General features: G+C 44.3%; 1 protein-coding gene and 2 pseudogenes across 1 annotated transcript; all 3 read right to left on the reverse strand.

The window, feature by feature from the left end:
• Positions 1–778, reverse strand: part of LOC123055574 (2-oxoglutarate-dependent dioxygenase 11-like) — a 20,471-nt pseudogene extending 19,693 nt beyond the window's left edge.
• A 2,083-nt stretch (positions 779–2,861) lies between these two features.
• LOC123048472 (2-oxoglutarate-dependent dioxygenase 11-like) lies at positions 2,862–10,395 on the reverse strand. The gene is made up of 4 exons (XM_044471567.1): positions 10,111–10,395; positions 5,391–5,638; positions 4,049–4,370; positions 2,862–3,107 (listed from the first exon to the last, which is right to left on the reverse strand). The coding sequence occupies exons 1-4, from the start codon at positions 10,393–10,395 to the stop codon at positions 2,862–2,864; spliced, it is 1,101 nt and encodes a 366-aa protein (XP_044327502.1).
• Positions 10,396–16,462: 6,067 nt separating this feature from the next.
• LOC123048473 (cytochrome P450 71AV8-like) lies at positions 16,463–19,905 on the reverse strand (annotated as a pseudogene).
• Positions 19,906–22,131: the final 2,226 nt, after the last annotated feature.

A 22,131-nucleotide genomic window follows, 5' to 3' on the forward strand; every position in this document is an offset into this window, starting at 1 on the left:
ATTGGTCCCGGTTGGTGGCACCAACCGGGACCAAAGGCCCTCTTGCCTGGGCTGCCCGCACCGGCCACGTGGACGGCCTTTAGTCCCGGTTCGTGTAAGAACCGGGACTAAAGGGCTAGGGCATTAGTAACGACCCTTTAGTCCCGGTTCCTGAACCGGGACTAAAGGCCCTTATGAACAGGGGTAAAAGCCCCTTTTCCTACTAGTGCAAGGATTCAAAGTATAACCTGAAAGTTTGAGGCTCACATGGCCAATAACTCATATCACAGGCTTGGGGTGGTTGGGTGAACAGGGCAAACATATCAGCCCAGTCTAGTTTTTGATCATCAGAGACAACAAATGCTTGGCCATAACCTTGACGATCCCCTAGGCGCTGAGCATATGCATTCTTAACATCGAGGGGGAGTTGAAAACTTCTGATATCAAAAATGCCTACACCTATCTGTGATGCATTCTTAACATCTGAGGGGGAGTTGAAAGAACTGAAAAAAAGTTCAGTCCTTGGATTCAGTGACGCACCTGAAAGAAACCCCACTCCTCGCAAGCAAATCTGAGCTTCGCGGCCTCTGCCTCAACAGACTCGGAGCTCAAGAGCTTGCCGAGGTCGATCACCGGAACATCGTTGGAGTGCTCGGGGAGAACAGCGAGGGCGTCGATGTCCGGCCGGATGTACCGCTCGATGGTGTCGGCCAGGGCCTGCACGTTCCTGGCTCACTCCCAGCTTCGACCACCTGCTCTCGCTGGCGCTGGCGCTGCCACTCGCCGCCTCCACCTCCATCAGTACAGAGCCAGCTAGTTCTCTACTACGTACTCTCGCTAGTGAAGTTTTACTTTGGGTTGCTAATTTGTCCAGAGATCCAGCTATCTATAAGACTATCATGTAAGACTGTCAATACTCCACACCACGTGGTACACGCGTGGTAAGCAAGCTACCCAAACTTGATTGGCTGAAAAAATAACGCGCACGGTGAGAGTGCGGTCTGAAATGATCTCCTATGCGTGGTCAGGAGCGCTCGGCGCTTTCCCAACAAGCGGGGCAGTCACTGACCATTTGTTTTTTGAAATTTAAGGTACACTCTCAGGGGCGGAGCTAGAGCTAATGTTACCCTGATGCACCACGGCATAAAATTTTCAACCAAAGATGTATTGAGTAAGGGTGTACTATTTGACAACTTGTAACACTCATTTCAGACATAACAAAAGTCGATGTATAAAAACATACTGCAATAGTATTTTTTTTGGTATATTGGTAAAACAAAGAACTTGCCTGACAAGGTCCATTAACTAAGTACTTTCTTCTTACCAGATCTTTCAAGTTAGGATGACAACGTTCCATCAATTTCCTCTTGCTTGTATCATACTGAACCTCCTCCTCTCTAATCATGTCTTCCAGATAGGGGTGCAGAGCGGTGCCCGATCCGCCCGCTTCATAGTATACACAGATCAACTTAACTATAATTTCCTCACCCAGATTTAGCTTAGTTTGCACTACTTTCCTACTTATGCGGGATATGCGGAACGCCCGCTTCCATCCCTACTTCCAGAGCATCTTGTGATGACGTCTTTCTTTTGAGAAGAAACTTGTTCATATTATTTGAATTTAAAAAATAAAAGAACAATTAAGACATGGAAATTGTGAAGCGAATGAAGACATGAAGTATACATAATTGGAGGCTAAGACACTAGCTAATTAATGCCCCATGTTCTGCCAAAACACATACATGTAACTACATTTAAATAGGCTGCTAGCTATAAGTTTCATACATACAATTATTGTAACTTGTATTTTTTTAGGAAAAACAACACATAAAAGCGTATATTGAAGCAGAATTGGAATCAAGGTAGTGATAACCGTAATACAGAGGAAAAACATGTTGCTAGTTTGCTAAAACAGAGGGAAGAAAAATAATTGTAACAGTCTAGTAACTATTTCCCTTCTATGGCCCGCCGCGGTTGGCTGATTGAAAAGAATAGTTTCAGAACCACGTGGTTTCTGTATATACACCCGTTGCAATGCACGAACATGTTTCCTGGTGTAAAGACAAAGCATGTAACTCTTAAACAAACACCAACATCACAGATGGGTGTTCAGCCAATCTTGCCATCTCGAATTCTTAACCTTTAATCTATGGCTCAAAAGTATCAAGTCTTGTTTAAGTAAGTATCTCCAGGTTACGATACTTGGAATTTCATTTGTAACAATTTTGCCATTTCGAACAGTCCAAATATTCCAACATCCTAAACATTTATTTCCATGAAATCTTCTTGGGGAGTTCTCCATATGAAAAACTTATCTCATCAAAGCCTGGAATTCCTCTTCTTTTTCTCGGCATCAGTGTCATCTAACAATCTTGAGAAAATTTGCAGTCCCGAAAAAGATGCATTGGTGTTTCTTCAACTTGATCATTGCGGCAATGTTTAGAATGTTTTATACTACATGCAGACAATAGAAGTGCGCCGGACAGGTCAAAGCCTATCAAATATACATGATCCCAGTGTGAACATAATGAAATGGCCGTAGTCTCAGTTAAACGAAATAAGTACCAAAAATTGGTTGGGTGGCTAACAGGATGGTTCTATTCTCAGTCTATTATTCTCTTCTCCCCCTTGGTGCCACCCTATTTGCTTGGATGGCTTGGAACAATGGTTTGCAATAAACCTATTTCTGTCTTTCAGATACCACACAACTATAGCAGTAGAAGAATTTCAGCATATATATCCGAAAGTAAATGCATATATTCAAATGAAGTGACAAACATATCATTGATTGGTCCTGATGAGAAATAAAGATCTATTACAATGACACATCAAATAGTAGCTTAAGAGTTTTATGTAGAACGACAAACTCCAGTAGGATATCCTTATATTCCGGATAACTTCGCATAATCCAGGGCTTTCTTTCCTTCTAGTTTATTTGCGAAATAAAGTCTTGCATACTCTTCTACTCCCACTGCTTTGTATAACATCTTCTCTTCTATAGTTCCCAAAATTGGTGAAATTATTCCACCATAGTTTGGGACGTGAAATGCTGAAATAGATAGTCGCTCCTTGTGGGCATTTATGGTAACCCGATGCTCAATGCTCTTGTACTTCCCATTCGACAAAATCTATAATAATATAAAAATTAATTTAAACAAATATCAAGCTTCTCATCTATATCCTTGAAAAAACAGTCCATTATTCATATAAAGTAGGAAGTAGTTTGAAAAGTACACACAACAATGTACAGGAAAAACTTCCGTACACACCATTCAACTATTGCTTTGTCAATAAACCAACCCTGCTCTCTAGAAAAAAGTGCCTTTGCTTGTAGGGCCTTACTTTTTTCGCTTTAGTCGATCAAGATTTCTTGGAAGGAACTGAAAGAACATAATTGGTAAACTGTTGATCATTTCCAATTTGTTTTGTTTATCATAACTTGATCCCGCTGGCAAACAGAGAATAGGAACAATAGTAACCAAGTGGCTTGTCCAAAGAAAAATTGCAATTAGTGTTTTCTTCAACCATTAATGAAGTTTCTTAGCAGAGTTCGCTAGATGTAGGGCGAGGGCTACAAAGGTAGCTTGATGCCTCACTTGTTTGATTCGGTGGACCTTCTAGTTTTTTGTCCCTTCAAAGTCTCAAAAATATTTAGAAATAACGCTAACGCTAACCCAAAGTTATGGTTATTTTTTGAACCAACATACAATGTGGTAAAAATAGTGACGTGATCTTCAATAAGCTGAGAAGTACTTTCACTATTTCAGGTAGCAGAAAATTGTAACACATGATGACATATTGGACATAAGCGCTTTCATTTGGTGTTGTGTGCGTGGGTGCGCATGCGCGCGCACGTGCGTGCGCCTTGGATTTTGTAATTAAGTGGGAAGATCAAAGTTATGGAATTGAGGATTTATCTTCACCCAAGCACAAGTATGGATCGTAAAAAAAATGTTTTTCTTGGCTTATGTGACAATTACTTTGAGAGAAATCCATGCACTAGATGTTCTATTTGTAAGCCTTGAATTGATTATTAGTTGACTAACTTAACATGTCTTATGAAGCATACCTCAAGAAGGTCACCCACATTCACCAGTAGTGCATCATGTCGTGGTTTCACAGGAATCCATGCACCAGATCTTCTAATTTGTAAGCCTTGAACTGAATTAATTTCTAGCAGAATAGTCAGAAAAGATCCATCAGAATGCGGTGAGAAGCCTAGCACCTTTTCTGGCATTGACGTGCATGGAGGGTAGTAGCTCATCCTAAGAAATTGTGCCACATGTTTGTCTGCCAGTAGTTCAGGAGCAACATCTAGTGTTTTGGCAATGAAGACATTAAGGGTTTGAGCGAGTTTCATCAGCTCCATTGAGTAATCTTCAACAGAATTCCTGGGATCATAACCATAAGAGTGTTTGTATGTTAATGCTAGGTATTGGTACATACTGAAATACTAGGAGCTTTGTATGACCGGACCTAGCTTGTGTTAGTATCAAATACAAATAACAAGCCCAATTGTCTTGTTGCTTGTATGATCCCCGGTCTGGCCCTTTGTTGGCCAGTACCTCGAACCATATAAAAACTTAGCTGCTAGATATTTATGATGAAAATATTACCCTGTAAAAATGTAAAATCAATTTATTTTGTCAGAAAACTCAATGTCCATTACTTCCCTTTGTTTGTTTTCTGGATTTCAGTAAATTTTGAATATATAAGCTTTGTAAAGAACATTTTGTTGAATTCACCAAATTGACCAGGGCATGGTTGAACTCAGCAATAAAGGTAACAAATTATTAGGGTGTTGGGTGAGGTTGGTGTCATTCTATACACATGTGTAAACATAAAAGAATCATAGTACTTTACTTTGAGTTCCTAGCCTAGTTAGGAGTAAAACAGTTTGCATATGAATATAAACGGGTGCCTTGAATCAAATAAATAAAATATTAATCTCCACTAAGTCTAGTTTGTATTGGTGTTGAATAATCAAAGGGTTGCATAACATTGAAAAAGAATAATACAATAAGGCCAACATAAATGTTTGGTACCCCTCCTCTTTTACCTAAGAGTTTATATTATTAGCTAATAAACATTTTGCATGAAACAAACATTCAAAGTAGTTCATATGCATAAGGAAATCCATAAATGTGAAAATCATGCTTTGAATGTCACACACCAAAACATGGCACACTATAGCAATGAAAAAGAATGACCTTAGTTCAAAATTCTGTCCATTTTAACAAAAGATTATGTGTAACCAATAAAATCCTATAAGTTTTCTTGATCTAATCTGGATTCAACTTGAGTTTCTGGCCAATTTAACATTTTTTTTCTTAATATGGTGCTTTGAACAGAAGGAACATTTTCCTGCCATTTCTTATCCATGTACAGATTTCAAGCATACACAGTCTGACCTGAAAGTATGGGGCTGACTTGGCCAATAACTCATATCACGGCCTTGGGTTGGTTGGGCGAAGAGGGCAAGTAGGTCAGACCAGTCTAGCTTCTGATCATCAGAGACAACAAACGCTTGGCCATAACCTTGAAGATCCCCTGGGCGCTGAGCATAGGCATTCTTAACTTCTAACGGGAGTTGAAAGAACTTCTGAATATCATGCTTGATGCCCGTGATGACGTCATCTGGTATTCCATGATTTACAACCTACAAATTTCAAATGTTGCACAAATGGTCATGCTTAATCAAACATACTTTTGAGCGATGGAATGATCGAATCTAGTAATTAATAGAGTTTTTTCTAATCTCTAGGCCAATTCCGAATTTTGTCTTTGAATTCCAGTATGAGATATCCCAGGCCTTAAACTTTTGAAACTTGGCTAATCTAGTCCCTAACCATGATCAAAGCAATATGACAAATGAAGTGGTGATGATTTTCCCCATGTGGAGCCGAGTTGCAAATAAGTGGGGAAAATTGAAAAATCAATAATAAAAATACTAACAAAAATTCAATGGAAAAAGTCATATAATTATAAAATATGAATAAACTAAAAGTTTGAGAACTAGAGTAATTTAAAAATATTTTTAAATGGAAATATTCTAGAAAAGTTACTAAGAATATTAAAAATATGAAGTAAAAAATAATAAAATATAGAAAAATAAAAAATAAGTAATTTGTAAAAATACCAAAACAATTTGAGAAATCTGATGACTATTTTATGAAGAATATTGAAGTATCTACATTCTTTTCAGTTTTCATTATTGTTACAACATCATTTGTGAGTTTTCTTGGAATGCTATTACTTGGGTAATACTTATGACTTTTTGTTTTAAAAACTTATGAATTATTGTTTTTTCTAATATTTACATGGTTTTCTATTTTTTGACATAACTTTATTTTTCTGTGCTAATTTAAAATTGGTGTTCAAGATAGATGTTTTTCTTTGTCTTGGAGAATCTTTTTTATTTATTTATACTTATGGTAAAAAAAAAATCTGATTCTTTCATGTTCGTTCAACTATGTGACTAAAATCTTAATATTATTAGTCATACGGCCCTATATTGTGGTTAGAGCATCTCCAGCCGCGCCCCCAATAGGCCCTCCCCAGGTGTTTTTGCCGCGCCGGCGCCGAAAAAATGGCCCCCAGAAGCCCGTTTTTTGCCGGCTCGGGCCGAAATTGGTGCCGGCGGACCCAGGCAGAACCCAGCGCTCTTGGGGGCGCCTGGGGCACCGGCACAAGCGAAAAGGGCGCGTGGGTCCGCCCTGTCGGCGAGTCTGACGCCTATTCCCGCCGTTTCTTCCCGCTTTTCCCCCACTTCCCTCCCATTTTCTCCTTTCCTCCCGCCAATCTCCCTCCCGCTCGCCTCCCAGCCGGCCGCCATGCCACCGAAGAAGTACGTCGTCCCCCGCACGGCGGCAACCGCGACCGCCTCCGTCGCCCAGCCGAAGCAGAGGAAGCCGAGGGCGCCGCCGTCCAAGCCACCGGGCATGTCAAACGCCGAGTGGAGGGCGGAAGTTCAGCGACGGGAGGCTGTCACCGCCGACCGGCGGAATAGGGCCATCGCCAAGAAGGCTCGCGACAACGCGGCGCGCGCGGCTGCGGCTGCCGCATCGGCGGAGGCCGAGGCGACTCGCGCGGGGATGATGAATCCGCCCGGCAGCCACGCCCTGTACGCGCCCTGGGGACAGCAAGGCGTCGGCTCTCCGTCGCCACAGCCATGGGGATCGCCCTCGCCGGGCTACGCCGACGGGGACGCGCACGGTGGGTTCAACCCAAACGTCACCTTCCCCCACGGACACCCGGCCCAGCGCACGCCCTCGCCCGCCTTCACCGGCGTGCAGTACCCTCCATACAACTACTCGCCGCCCGCCTACGCTTCCTCACCGACGCCCCCACTCCGCCGTGGCGCGCTGCCCTTCTCGCACCTCGGCGACACCGACGAGACCGAGGCTGACATGGACGACATCATCACGGCAGGTTCGGCCGCGGCCGCCGCGTCTCCCGGGTTCGCCACCCAGGACGAGACGGTGGATCTCAGCGGCGGCATGGACGGCGAGCTCGGCTACGTCTACGGCGAGGACGAGCAGGAGGAGCAGGAGCAGGACGAGGAGGACGACGAGGAGGAGGAGGAGGAGGAGGACGAGCCGGCGCCTGTTCCGGCGAAGGGGCGCAAGAAGAAGAAGCGGGCGGCCAGGTCAGGCGAGCCGGGCATCAAGTGGGCGTCCAAGGAGGAGGAATGCCTCGCTGAAGCATGGAAAGTCGTCTGCCTCGACCCGACCACCGGCACGAACCAGAGCATCGAGACGTACTGGGACCACATCAAGGCCGAGTTCGATGAGTGCAAGCTCGTCGACCCCTACTTCAAAGGCGTCTACATGCAGCACGGCTCGAAGGCGATGGCGAACCATCGGGGGCGTATCCAGGGGGCGTGCAACAAATGGCATGGAGTCGTTGAGGAGGTCGCGGCTTGCCCGGAGAGCGGCGCCAGCGTTGAGGATCAGGTATGCCACGCCGGTCTCCCGCCTCTCTTCGTCGTCTGCGCCCGCCAACTGTTTGTTCCTCCGCGCAGTTGCTCATGTTCGCCCTGTATCGGCAGAGCAACCGCGACGCCGAATTCAAGTACCTCCATGTTTACAAGCGCATTGACAAGTGCGAGAAGTGGGCGGAAGTCCGGCGCACCCTCGACAAGGCCAAGGAGACATACAAGCCGGACGCGCCGATTCCGGGCGCGTCAGAGGGGCGGCCGGACGGCAACAAAGGGGCCAAGAAGGGGAAACACGCCGACGCGGCTACCGCGCGGGTGCAGGAGTCCATCGAGCATTGCCTCGCCGACGCACATGCCTGGGCCGTCCTGCGTGAAGAGAAAACCGCGGCGCGGTGGTCGTCGTTGCTGACGAACAACGCCATCAAGCTCGACCTGCTCCGGACCAACGTCGCCGCGAAGAAGAGGAACACCGACCTGGCTTTTCTGATGGGCGGGGCGGACATGCTCCAGAGCACCGACGAGAAGCTCATGGCGTGGTACATGGCGGAGCACGGCCTCATCCTGAACCAGCTGCCGACGACGGTGACTCCAACTCACGCGCCCACGCCCACGCCGACGCCAAGCCCGGGTGATGACGCCTCCACGACGCCCAGCAGCACCGAAGCCGCGCCGAAACCGCCCAACACCGAAGCAGCCCCGACACCGCCGAGCCCGCGCACGCCGACTCCACCGATGCCTGAGGCCGACCCCGCCGAGTGATGCGCGCACGCGAACTTGTGGCGCTCTGTTTTTTGTACGACATACTACATCCGATCGCCGAACTGTGCCTTGTGATCGCCGGACTTGTGACGTCTTTTGTGATGAGCGGGAACGACCGAGTTCGAATTTTCCGCACCCTGGGGGCGGCGCCTGGGGGCGTGACTGGGAGCTAGGTCGCCCCAGGGGCCGAGCTAGCGCCGGTTCGCCCCCAGGCCGCTCTTTTTACGCGCCCTCGGAGGCCGAACGGCTGGAGATGCTCTTAGGAACAAAGTTTCTTGTATTTAAGAAACATAAGGTCCATAATCTCAAGTAATAGAGGCAAACAGACCAAGTCTGCAATTAACCAACAGATGAGCAAAACAAAATTTGTTTGCTTTTCGTAGTATATATATTATAGACCCATGAAATAAGATTTGCATCGTCTATTGATTAAGAAGAGAATAAAGTTTACATGTTTGTGTTACAACACACCCATGAGTACAAAAATTGTTACTCTCGTGTCATAATTGCATGCAACTTCTTTGCGCCCGCTGCCACCCAATGTGGGCGCCCTTTTGGGGCTCCCCTAAAATGAATGATAGAAAACCTAAGGACATAGCGCCCCTCATTTATGAGGTGTCTACAAGGAAAACGTGAAAAGTTCAGGAGGCCTTGAAGGATGCGGCGTGCGTTGCCAACATCCAAATTTCATCAAGCTTCTCTCTTGACCACTTTCAAAAATTTGTTGTGCTTGGGGTTACTTTGTGACTTCATTCTTCTTGAGGACGTCGAGGATGATAGTACTTGGATGCACACTACAACGGAGTCTACTCGGCGGAATCCGCCTACAATGCTCAATTCCTTGGCACCGTCCGTTCCGCCATGGAGCATGTTGTCTTGGAAGTTTGGGCCCCGCCTAAAATCAATTTTTTTGCTTGGTTGGCCATCCAAAATTGGATTTGAACCACGGATAGGCTGGCCAAAAACGACTGGCCAATTTTTGGTCTTTGCCCTCCATGTAAGCAAACTCAAGAATTGGCGGACCGCCTCTTCTTCAAGTGTGGCCACTTCACGCTCAGGCTTTGGGGCATGATGAAAGGATGGCCATAAATGGAATATATCGATACTTTGAACCGGCACTTGTTGCAATCCACCAAGGAGTGGTGTGTTGGCTTATCTAACGAGACCGGAAGGCAATGGCCTCTCTAACCATGCTTATCTTTTGGGCAATTTGAAACCAAAGAAATGCACGGGTCTTTTGGAACAAAAGTTTTTTTTAGTATTTGTTGTGCTTGTGTTGGTGCTTCAACAACAGCATGTTTAACATGCAATTAGAGGATATTTTTGCCTAGAAAGTGAAGACATAAAGAACTGGTTGGCCAATATGGCCTAAAGTTGCGTACGTGCCGGTTATTTTGCATGTAAATGGTAAGCAATTTACAGTAGTGACGCACCTGAAAGAAGCCCCACTCGGCGCAGGCAAACCTGAGCTTCGCGACCTCTGCCTCGACGGACTCTGGGCTCAAGAGGTTGCTGAGGTCGATCACCGGAACCTCGCCGGAGTGCTCGGGGAGAACGGTGTGCGCGTCGATGTCCGGCTGGACGTACCGTTCGATCTGGTCGGCCGTCAGCTCGCCGGCGGACGCCACCAGAGCCTGGACGTTCGCGACGGGAAGCGACGTTCCCAGCTTCGACCACCTGATCTCGCCGGCGCTGCCACTCGCTGCCTCCACCTCCATCGTAGCTAGCTAGCTGGTTGTTCACTAAGAGTGTTTCTCGCTAGTAAAGTTGCAGGGATCCAGCCATCGATCAGGCTATTATATAGGAGTAACACGTATAGTAGATTGTTAATTGAGCTGATGTTTTTTCCTTTTGATGACATCTAAGCTGTGCTGTGATGTTTGTTACGACATGAAACGAGTCAGAAAATGCGAATGATTCCTCGCCCGGCTCGCCCGGAAGGCCGTCCGATCCATGTGTTTGGACTTACCGATCCATGCTAAAAATATGGCCGGCGGCTAATGGCCGAATTTAACCCGAATAAGAGCATCTACAGCCACATACTCACCCCTCGTATTTTTATTTTCACAGCCGGGTATCTCATTTAGCAAACTCCAAATTCATACAACCATATGCATCGTAAACTAGCTCTATGATCCCACACAGAGTGTCCGGCAACTACATCAATACATCTCCCAACACTTGGCATTTGTACATACATATTAAGCTATGGATAAAGATCATCTACGTCTACCTTGCCTTGCCCTTGCTGACGTTATTGGCGTCTTTGTCACGGAAGTAGCTCTCGAAGCGTAAAATGGATCAACCCGGATCTGCACATTGTCGAAGTGCGCGCGTGTTTCTCCTCTGCCGTTTGAGGATGCGGACACAGACAACTTCCTCGTCCGAGGCAGTGTGCGACGCCACCTCCGCCTCCGCCATGTTGGCAGTGCAGCGGCCGTCGTCCTCCCGCGCTCGCTGTTTCGCCCGGCGGGCGCACCGATCCCTGTAACACTCATACGCCTGTGCACCGGAGATGGGCGGCAGACCAAACTCGAGCCTCCAGCTTCGGCGGATTCGAGCGGCATTTGCGGCAATGTAATGGATTTCTACCGGATCGAATCTGACCTCGGTCGCGCGCCCTCCTCCTCACATGGGAAGATGCCCCAGTCGATGGATCAAGAGTGGTCGGAGTCGAATCCGCTATCCGCCATGCCGAAGAATGTCGGAGATCGCCAAAAGGAAGCTTTCAGACGGAGTCGAGTGGAGTGGAGTGGCTAGGTTTGCTCTGGGATGCAGATGGAGATGAATATATTTGGGGTCAGAATGGGGCAGCATGGAGCCGTGGACTGGATATAAGGGGTACCGATCAGCCTGAACATATTGGATGGTATGAAGAGCCCGTCCGGATCGGGATTTCATGACCGATCAGTGACTAGTCCGTTCACCCAACTACAAAGGCTCTAAATGCACTGACACACTTGCAGATCTGCGGTGGCTTCGCTAACACAGTCCTTTTTATGTGCAGTTGTGAACCTTTTCTGAAATGAAACCAGGAGACGACCTCTATTTTTGAAATGTTGATCACATCAAGACAAAAAGTATGGCTGTTACAACAGAAAACCATAACTATGGAGTATTTTAACAGATAGCGCGTGAATTTTATTGGTAAATATTAGTAACAAAAAAACTCACGGACAAGTACAATAATAAATTAATCTATTGAAACGGAATATGATGGACAGTCCATATGTCAATATTATGCGCAAGAACTATATCTCGTTTATACTGAGAGTTTGTACCGTCTCGCTGAAGCTTTTCCCTGCATGCTACAGTACTGGTCCGGCCCGTTCATTCGTTCGCTCGCAGCTGCTGCTCTCACTATGTTCGATGCATTCGCTTCGCTAGTTCACTTTGTTTCTATCTTTTTTCTTTTGGTTTTCTCTATTTCTTCAATAGTTTTCTTCGATGGTTTTATTTTTCTATTGTTTTTTCTCTGGTTTTATTATTTTAACCATTTTCTTCATTTTTCTATCATTTTTTAATTTTTTTTTCTTTTCTTTGTTTCTTTCCTGGTTTTTTCTTTCTTTTCCATTTTCCTTCGGTTTAGTAACCCCAAACAGAGTAAGTTGGTTCATGATATGTTAAATCTGCTGCATGCTAGTATCATCATATATATGTTCATGCCATGCTCATCTGGTATTGTTCTAGTGCTATCTTGTTCACCATGTCCATGCCATGTTGCTTTAGTTGAAGTATGTTCATCATTGATTTAACTTGTAAATGCCATGTTATTGTTTGTCTTGATTACTTTTGGTTGTTGTGAGCTTGCGAGTACATTCAAAGTACTCACGTGGCGTGTCATGCCAGTTTGCAAGTCATGTCGTGATTGCTTGATCGTCAAGGATTCTGAGTTTGCGAGCTAGGATACACGTTCCAGCCAGAGTCCCTACGGAGTGGAGTCCATCATCGTCGTTGTTCGCTGTTCCGCTGCTAGTAGTTATTCCGCTGCTTCGAGTTGTTCTGCTGCTTGCATAGAGCAACTGTGGCAGGCGTAGCGTCGCCGTGCCAATGTAATTCCCTATTATATCGGAACTCATGTATCCTTATCCAGGTTGTAATAAAGAGCTGATTTGTTCTACGCCAAGCAGTGTCGTATTCCAGAAGACTTCTCCTCGATCTCTGGGCTGGAATATGGGCGTTCCGGTCTCTCTGAGCCGAGGTGCCAAAAAATTTTATTAATGTCAGTTGTGCTAATAATATGCAAAACACTAAACTTAGGGATGCTAATTTTGCTATGACCACTACTTATTGCAATGGTCATGATTGGGGTGATTCTTCTTATGATCTTAAAAATTTATTTAAGCCTCATGATGAATATTATAGTAACAATAATGATTGCAATAATATTGAAAGTGGGTTTGGAAGAGTGTTAACTTTAGGTAAAACTAATCCCACATATTTGGAGAGGGTTCAATCTCATGAAATTTTTGATAAAAGTGGGTTTGGAGAGATCATGACTTTAGTTGATGTTAACCCCACTATCTCGGAAGATTATAAAACTTTTATGCATGTGGATCATGAAGAGAAAATTTTATATGATAGCCATATTATTGAATTTGATTATGATCCTTCATGTAATTATTATGAGAGAGGAAAATATGATTGTAGAAATTTTTGATGTTACTAAATTACCTCCCTTTATGTTGAGATTGCTATTGTTTCTTTCTTCTTCCTTGTATATGCTAGTTTTTGCTTGCCATGATAATTTGTTTGCTTATAAAATGCCTATGCATAGGAAGTATGTTAGACTCAGATATGTTTGTCACATGTTTTATGATGCTCTCTTTGTGTTTCAAATTATTATCTTTCATGTGAGCATCAATAAAATCTCGAGCCTATCTTGATGGCTATAAAGAAAGAGCTTGGCAACCCAATGAATAAAATAAAATTTTCACTTTTTATTTATGTTCTTATTTGTTTACAAATTTATGCTACTGTTATGATTGTGTTTTAGTGTTTTAATTAGTGTTTGTGCCAAGTAAAGCCTTTAGGATTATGTTGGATGATAGTTGATTTGATCCTGTTGAAAAACAGAAACTTTTGCGCCCAGTTCTGGAATTTTGTAAATTCACATAAACGTGTTTTTGCTCTAATGTTTTTACACAGGATTGATATACAAATTGCCCACGTCGCCCTAATATTTTAGAATTTTTAGATTTACAGAAGTATGAGCAAAATTCAGATTTAACTTATCAGAAGAAAAATCATCTGATCGCATTTTGTACTGACCTTGAGAATTACAATACCTATTATGATACTCCTCCAAATTATGGTCAATACGTGCCACTAGTGCACGTGTTGAACCATGGTAACTTCTATGGAGATACCCTAGTAAGATTTTTTACTATTACGACATCCGTGCATCTTTTGCATACTTCTAAAACTAGTACATCATTGTTAACTACGAAGTTATTACTATGTTTTTCAACAGAGAATCCCGATGGATTGTGTGCCTCATTTGATGTATCAAAATGGTCGCCTTGATGTTTTGAACATACAGCCAGGTCATCCTACGAATCTCACCTGTCCATACCGAATTGCTAAAACCGGTGAACACATGCTAATCAAAGAATGAAAAAATGTATGGACAGTCGTAAGGAGGTTCTTGGAAGCAAAAGGAAGCGAAGTGCAAGAATTGGAGACATGATGATCTCCATTCTCCATAATGGAGAGTCAGGGCCTATATTATTTTATGCTATTTTACCTTAAAAAGGGTATTTAGGTCCTACCTAATACCGATGATCATGTGCTAAGAACAATTAAGCAGGGTTGGTTCGATGACTATGAGGATGATGATCGTATGACTTGTTATTAATAACGAGTAGAAATTGTATGATGATGATTAGTAGGACTTGTTATTATGATGATGCATGATGCGAGCATGAAGAGTTTTTATATATCAGTGGGTTAAATGAACATGGATTGGATTGAAGTGAAGGTAACATGTGGTGCATATCGAAAGTAGTACTAATCCAAACTTGATCAAGTTAGGATTAGTATTACTTTCGACATGCACCACATGTTGCCTTCACTTCAATCTAAGCCATCTTTAGGCATTGGAGTAGCATTGGTAAACCAAGCACGGAGATAAGAGAGGAGACTTCTCTCTATTAGCTAGCTAACATCCTAAATTAACCCCCCAAAACCCGCTAAACCACCCTCTTTCAAAAACAAAAACAAAAACCTCAGCTCCTGCCAGCTGCCGACGCGTGGATTCTACCAACCGGGACCAAAAGCCCTCCTGCCTGGGCTCGCCGCAGCGGCCACGTGGAGGCCTATCTGTCCCGGTTGGTGTAAGAACCAGGACTAAAGGTATAGGGCTTTAGTAAAGACTCTTTAGTCCCGGTTGCCCAACCGGGACAAATGGGCCCTACGAACCGGGACAAATGGCCCTTTTTCTATTAGTGGTAGCATCTTTCTTTTCGTCTTCCTTGCAGATCTTGTCAGTTCTCTTCCTCTTCTCACCTCGCTGCGACGACAACATGGTTTCTGGTTGGGCCTGACTAGATCCTGGCACCCCTTCCTACACGGTCAGTGCCATGACCATGCTTCTTAGGGTTTCGTTGGCTAGGCCAACCACAAGATCACCTCTGTCGCGGGCGATTGATTTGATGAGGGAGACTAGGGTGAGTAGTCGGTGTAACGACCATGCTTTTTAGGGGTTGATTGGCTTCCATCGTGGGGATTGATTCGGCGAGGTAGCCAGGGTGCGAGGAGTGGGGGTTTTGGGGCAAAGGAGAAAAAAGTGGTGCATGTGACCACCCTTGGATCAACATAGCATGTGTAGACATACGGACGGCCACGTAACCTACGATACTACATGACTACATGTATGTATACTTTCGTGTCACTGGTGGCCTCTTAGCATTAGCCTTTCGGCGCATGCAGCCATGCATGTTTGGTTTCTGTCAGGCTCACTTTCGAAACTGAAGATACTGATTGCTCCATTCACTTGCTATGCATTATATGATCTAATCAATGGCCTACATGCTCGTGTCTGGCCATGTGCAACCAGAGCAATGGCAGCACAGGGCCCTGGAATCTAGGGGCCCCGAATCGGTATGTTATCGTAAGTGGTGCTAGGATACCGAAAGTGATAGTTTTGGCCACCCTTAATTGCATTGTGGTAGTTTTTGGTTAAATACTCGGTGAGAAGGGGCACCGGCGAAGAGCAGTAAGGGAGCACGAGGTGGCGCTGAGCAGCGTGTGGCGGCGGAAGTGGTGAAACTACGTGTAAGCTGTGGGGTCAGAGTTTTTTGTAAAAAAAATAGCCTAAAAACATTGTACATGTACTGTTCATTGTGAAGAAAAGAAAAATACCATTGATCCAACAGATTTTTGAGGCTGGCTTCGCCGCTGGGCGGCGGGGAGAAGCAAGGCGAGTAGCAGGGGGCAGTGGCAGCGGGCCTAGCCGGCTGAGCGAGGGTTCATCCCGATTTTCAGTTGGGGAATCGGCTGAGCTAGGTTCTTCAGTCTAACAAGCACAAAGGGTATACTTGTCCACTGTTTTTTGCGCATATTATGTCAAACACTTGAAAGTATTGTTTTTAGGTCAAAAGGGCAAAATATCAAAGTGCAAAGTAAAGAGTGGCAAAGTAATACAATCCCTTATTCCCCGAAAAAAAATAATTGGGTGACAAATCTTCTCTATAGCATACAGTACAGACTGAAGCCAGTGTGTGATCGTGTCACAAAACTTTTATTCAAAGCGAATGAACAGTAAATGAAGATAGCTTGGCTGATTTGTTTCTTACTTTTGCTATCTTTCAGACTGATAATGAGAATCGAAATGTAGTACAGAAGGAAATAGTACAATTGGTCAAAATAAATAATTAGGAGCACCTCCATATCATTTGCATTTCTCGACAAATAGAATCTGCAGTTATGCACGCAATATCACATACAGCTTTACGATCTCAGCATCTTTGACAATCAGCTTCTCTTATTCTAATGTGCATAAAAGGGCAATATTAAAGACATACAATGAAGGTGCAGATCTGTCAACATAGCTTACTGTATCACTTTGAAAACATAGCTTTGAACTGCACATGTGGAACAGCTCTGAGTTGCAGGTCAGACCTTCTTGTTACTGCTAACCCAAATTTCTCAGACATGTCAAATGAAGCCAGGCTAGCCCCATGAGGAAGCTTCCAGTCAAAGTAGTACAGTAAATTTGTTAACACCATCTCCATAACTGGGAAGCTGAAGTGAATCCCGGGGCATTGACGTCGTCCAGCACCAAAGGGAACGTATTCAAAGTTTGTTCCAATGTAATTCACGGTGCTGTTCTGAAACCTTTCGGGCTTAAAATCTTCAGGGTTGTTCCAGTATCTAGGGTCTCGAGAAATCGCAAAGACATTAATGTAGACGTTGGTTCCTTTAGGGATGTCATAACCCAGAATTGTACAATCCTCTCTAGTCGCTCGTGGGACTAGAGGACCAGGTGGATGCAACCGGAGGGTTTCCTTATAACCATCCGCATGTAGTGAAGCTCAGCAAAGTCACTATTGGTGATGACAGCTCGGTCTTCACCTAGCACGTCCCGGACTTCTTGTTGTGCTTTGATCATACTTTCTGGAGCGTGCACAAGCTCCGACATAGCCCATGCTAAAACACCACCCTTGGTCTCTGTGCCACCTGCAAATATGTCCTGTAAATGGCAGTTGTAGAAACTATAATTAAACATGTCTGTTTTTATAGAGAATATTAGGAAAAGGAGAAATTGTTCAAAGTCGAAATCTACATCTAAATATACGATTTATCCGAAAGCTGCATCTATAATAAACATATGAATGACTCGTAGAGAAGAGTAACACCGTAACCTCTCTGATAGGAATATGACAACTAGGTCATGCTAATTGTATGCTACCTTTTCTCTTCTGGAATGGACACTATATTAATACATCATGATAATACAAAGAACATATGACATATGATATCTTGGATGTACATGAACAAAAAAGTAAAAAAATATGGAGAAAAGGAAAAACATGGGGACAAATTGTCATGCACAGCAAGCATCATGCTGAGATAACGATCTTTAGCTTGATCTCCCACATTTGAGAACATCTAAACCGCGGGATCGGTCTTCCTAAGCAACACATCCAGGAATGGAAGCAGGACCGACCCCACTATGGCGAACTAGAGCGTCCACCGGGGGTGCAGAGCGGTGCCCAATCTGCCCCGCTCCATAGTCAAAATGCACCAGCTTAGTTGTAGAATTTGTTAGCAATTTACTTCACTTTGAACTAATTCTCACTTATGCGGGATGCCGCCCTGCACCCCTAGCTTCCACCATTCTAACCGAGGCCGGTACGGCATAGACATCGATACATACTTTTTTCTCAACCAGAAGGCCATAGGTAGGGAAAGACGTCATGGTTCCACAAGCAGCTAGTGACCAACCAATAACCAATGCTAGTACAAGTGTACAACTAGTATCAACAATTAATTCAGTACTAAAAGGTAAGAAAGATACTCACAAACAAAACGGCGCCTATATTCTCGGTGGTTAGAGGGAATTCCAATGAATCATCCTGCTGCAGCCTCAGGAGCACATCCAACAGGTCCTCTTCATCTGTGCGGGTGACGCCATCGCCGGCCGCTCGTGCGGCCATGCGCCCCTCGATGACTTTGCAAATGATGTGCTGGATGCGGCCATAAGCTTTCTTAATTTGGCGATTGCCATTGCTCAGACACCATACCAATCGTGATGACGGGAAAAGGTCCACAAGGCAGAAGCCGCCCAGCACAGTGAGAACCTTGTCCAACTCGTGGAGGTACTTGCCCTGTTGTGTGAACTTGCCGCCGAAAACCGCCCTCGTGACGATGTTGTTGGTCAGGGCCATCAAAATTTTGCTGACATTGACGGTGGAACCTGTCGAGGCGGCGTTGGTGATGTAGCAAAGAAGGTTATCCACATTCCCTCTATGCGCTTCACCTGCCTAGAGCTGAGGAGCTCCATGGTGCAAATCTTACGCATCTGGTGCAAGTATTTGCCACTGGGGCTGAAGAAAATGTTTTTGCCGCCACAACCGATAATGTCATGTGTCGCGCTGTGCGGCCGGTCTGCGAACACAAGGTCGTTGGTCTTCATCACCAGTTCTGCAACCTCGGCACTGGAGACCACCAGGGTGTCGACTTCACCTAACCTGAGTAGCATCAAAGGCCCGTGGCGGCGAGACAGCTCCATCATCGTTCGGTGTGGGAGTCTACTGACGACGTGGTGGAGGCTGCCAATGATGGGCAGAGTCCATGGACCAGGCGGCAGACGCTTCTTGGCCGGCTTAGTGAAGAGTTTCAGAAACCAAAGGGCCAATGACGTGGCTAAGGATATGAAGAACAAGGTTAACCAGACCCCCATGGCAAGCAGCTTGATAAGTGCAGTGATAACCAATCCTGAAAATCCAACAAAAATTAATGGAGTCAGATCCGAGAGAACCCAGATCTACAAACTGCAGGTAAACTGTAACTAGAATAATACCACAACCTACAGCATAACACAAAGTGAGAAATAACAAATAAAACTGCTACTGATTAGAGAAAATAACCACAAGAACAGATCAGACAAGGTAAGAAAACAAAAAACATGTTTAAATCACCAAGTGCAGCTACTAGTTAATCTAGAAATCACTACGAATCAGCGAGGAAAAACAGCAGCAGTACTAGTGATTGAAGGGAACAAAAGCTAGAATGTTTTAATTTTAACCAAATTCAAGAGCAGTTCGTGAGGGAGTTGTTTACTGTCGGTTTGGAGCTGGAGCAGAGGAAGCAGAGATGAAGAAGGAGCAGTCGGTGCAGAAGAAGATGTAGCAGTTCAGTTCGTCCCCGGCGTAGCCGTGGTCGTCTCATTGGGAAGGGGAGGAGGCGATGGCTGGCGACAGACGGGAGGAGTCTTGATCTTGAAGCGACGCCAGTCGTGGCGGCGGCCGTGCTTGGAAAAGGCCGACCAACGGGCGAGATCCACAGCGGATGGTGCCGGCCGGGGAAGGCGTTCCCAGCCCCACCTCGAGCGAGCTCCGCCGTGGCCGGTGCCGGCCGGGGAAGGCGGGTCGGCGTGCTTGCCCTGGCCAGTACCCGCCGAGGAAACCAGATCTGCCGAGCTTGCTCAATTTCTCTCCCGATCCGCTCACAATGCAACTCGATCAATCGGAATGTAGCAGAGTATCTAGGCTCTAGGGTTTTGAATTGGGGACTTGGGATGGAGCCGACGCAGCGCGAAGCAGAGCTCGTCTTATAGCTGTCTACGCAGTGGAACCACTGGATTAATGAAACAGTAATTAACGGCTAGAAAAGGGGTAAGAAGTGATCTCGGCCGTTGAACCGAACCGAGTGCATCGTCGCCGCTGGTTAACTGAATGTAATCGACACTTTTGCGTTAGCTGAAAGTTGAATAGTTAATTTTATGCCCCTAGTTGTGTCCCACTCGACTGTTACCCCTAATTTTTCAAAAAGCACGGGTTCTTCCCAAGCCATTTCACTCATGTTATGCATTTGCCCTTTGACCATTTGACCGTCGCTTTGGAAAACTCATAAAGAATTCATTTAAACTTAGAAAAATGCAAAAAAGATATCGAAATGTTCAGAAAAAAACATCACTTATATGTGCATGTCATTTTAATTCATGACAAAAGTGTTGGAAAGTTCCCATCTGAGTGTGAGCTATTATGATCTCAGCATGAATAGTAAAATCTAAAGAAATATTTTTTGTGGCAAACATTGACCAATGTTGTGAGTCCTTTCCACGTTTCATCAGGGAATGGCATTCGTGGAAGTCGTGGCAAAGAAAAAACTAAATCAGCAATCCAAAAAGATTTTGTTTTGGAGCTTTTTTTTGCCATGACTTCCAAAAATATCCTTTCCCGATGAAACTTGGCAAGCACTTAAAACATTGGTCAATGTTTGCCACCAAAACAATTTTGATTTTGTTGATTTTTTTAAAATCAGATTTTACTATTCACGCTAAGATCATAAGAGTTCAAACTCATAGCGGAACTTTCCAACACTTTTGTCATGAATGAAAATGACATGCACATGGAGGTGATGTTTTTCTGAACATTTTGATATATTTTTTGCATTTTTTGAGTTTGTATGAATTTTTTATGAGGTTTTCAAAGTGACGGTCAAGGGCAAAAGCATAACGGGAGCAAAGTGGCCTGGGCAGAACCGATGCTTTTGGAAAATTAGGGGTAAAATAGCCGAGTGAGACACAACTAGGGGCATAAAATTAATTATCCCTTTTACCTTTGTATCAAATGACACGAGAGTGTAGGGAATATGGAGAGGACTAATGCAGTGGTTGTACCAATAATTATTCTAGTAAACTTTTGCAAGTGTTGTCAGATAAGTAGTTATCAGAGATATCAATTATCCAAGCACGGGTAACCTGAGTAATTGCAAATAGTTTGTGTTTCACTCTAGATAATGCATATGCCACTCTAGTTTCCTTTCCTTTCTTGTACCCAACTCAGAAATCAAATTATAGCAACTTCAACATGAGCTTATGTTGAATTCCTTCAACTACTCTTTGTTTCGTAATATATTTCAAACTATGTTGATATGATTTAATGATTAATTTATTGTCCATGGAGTAATATCTCCATCTTTTGAGAGCCCGCGGGAACAGATATCGAGTAGGGGTGGGGGTGAATGGGAGATTTTATAATTTCTTTGAAAAATTAAGTTCTTCGAAGGAAACCAAGTACACAAAATAATCACATAACCGAATAGATGTAAAGCTACACATAATTGAAATAACTCATAGGACAACAGGCTAATAAGACAGAGACACAAAGATCAAATGGCTAGATAGAAGAATAACTGAGTAGCAGTACAAAGATCAAAGACTAAGAAAAAGATCATAGCAAGAACAAGGCTAAACATGTTGCATGCAGTGAAATAGTAAAGTACTCGAATATGTCTATGTAGCAAACACAGAGAAGAAATACAAGGAGAAGTTCTTTGAACAAAGGCACAGTAAAAAGTAAATAACTATGAAGAAATAGAACCCGTAAGCTCAATGATCACAAAGATTTTTTTTCAATCAATTCGAATTGCTAGCACAACTCTACATCTGGCTGCGGGGTTGAGATTAAACTCAGAAGACCAAGTCTTCACCCTATTCTCCTTGAGCTAAAATCACTTAGACTTTGTCCAATCACTCATGGTACATCTTCGACGTACATCTCCGGGACCTTCACTGGCTTATTTTTTGGCCGTCATAACTTGGACGCTCTAATCCGACAGCTAACCGTCTAGTGGATCCGACGTCTTAGACCTTCATTGACTCATGGTACATCTTGGACGCTCTAATCCGATATCTAACCGTCTAGTGGATCCATAGTCCATAATAGTAAAAGGTTAAGTCAAGCTTCAAGAAAGTTATTCAGTGACGCTCAATCACTTAACAATAT

Source organism: Triticum aestivum, chromosome 2D (genome assembly GCF_018294505.1).
Source record: "Triticum aestivum cultivar Chinese Spring chromosome 2D, IWGSC CS RefSeq v2.1, whole genome shotgun sequence".
Lineage (NCBI taxonomy): Eukaryota > Viridiplantae > Streptophyta > Magnoliopsida > Poales > Poaceae > Triticum > Triticum aestivum.

Coding starts and splice junctions, on each gene's coding strand:
- LOC123048472 (XM_044471567.1), bottom strand. CDS start 10,395: ATGGAGGTGGAGGCAGCGAGTGGCAGCGCCGGCGAGATCAGGTGGTCG. Junction 5,639..10,110: donor CCGAGTGGGGCTTCTTTCAG/GTGCGTCACTAC, acceptor TGAAATTTGTAG/GTTGTAAATCATGGAATACC. Junction 3,108..4,048: donor ATGTGGGTGACCTTCTTGAG/GTATGCTTCATA, acceptor ATATTATTATAG/ATTTTGTCGAATGGGAAGTA.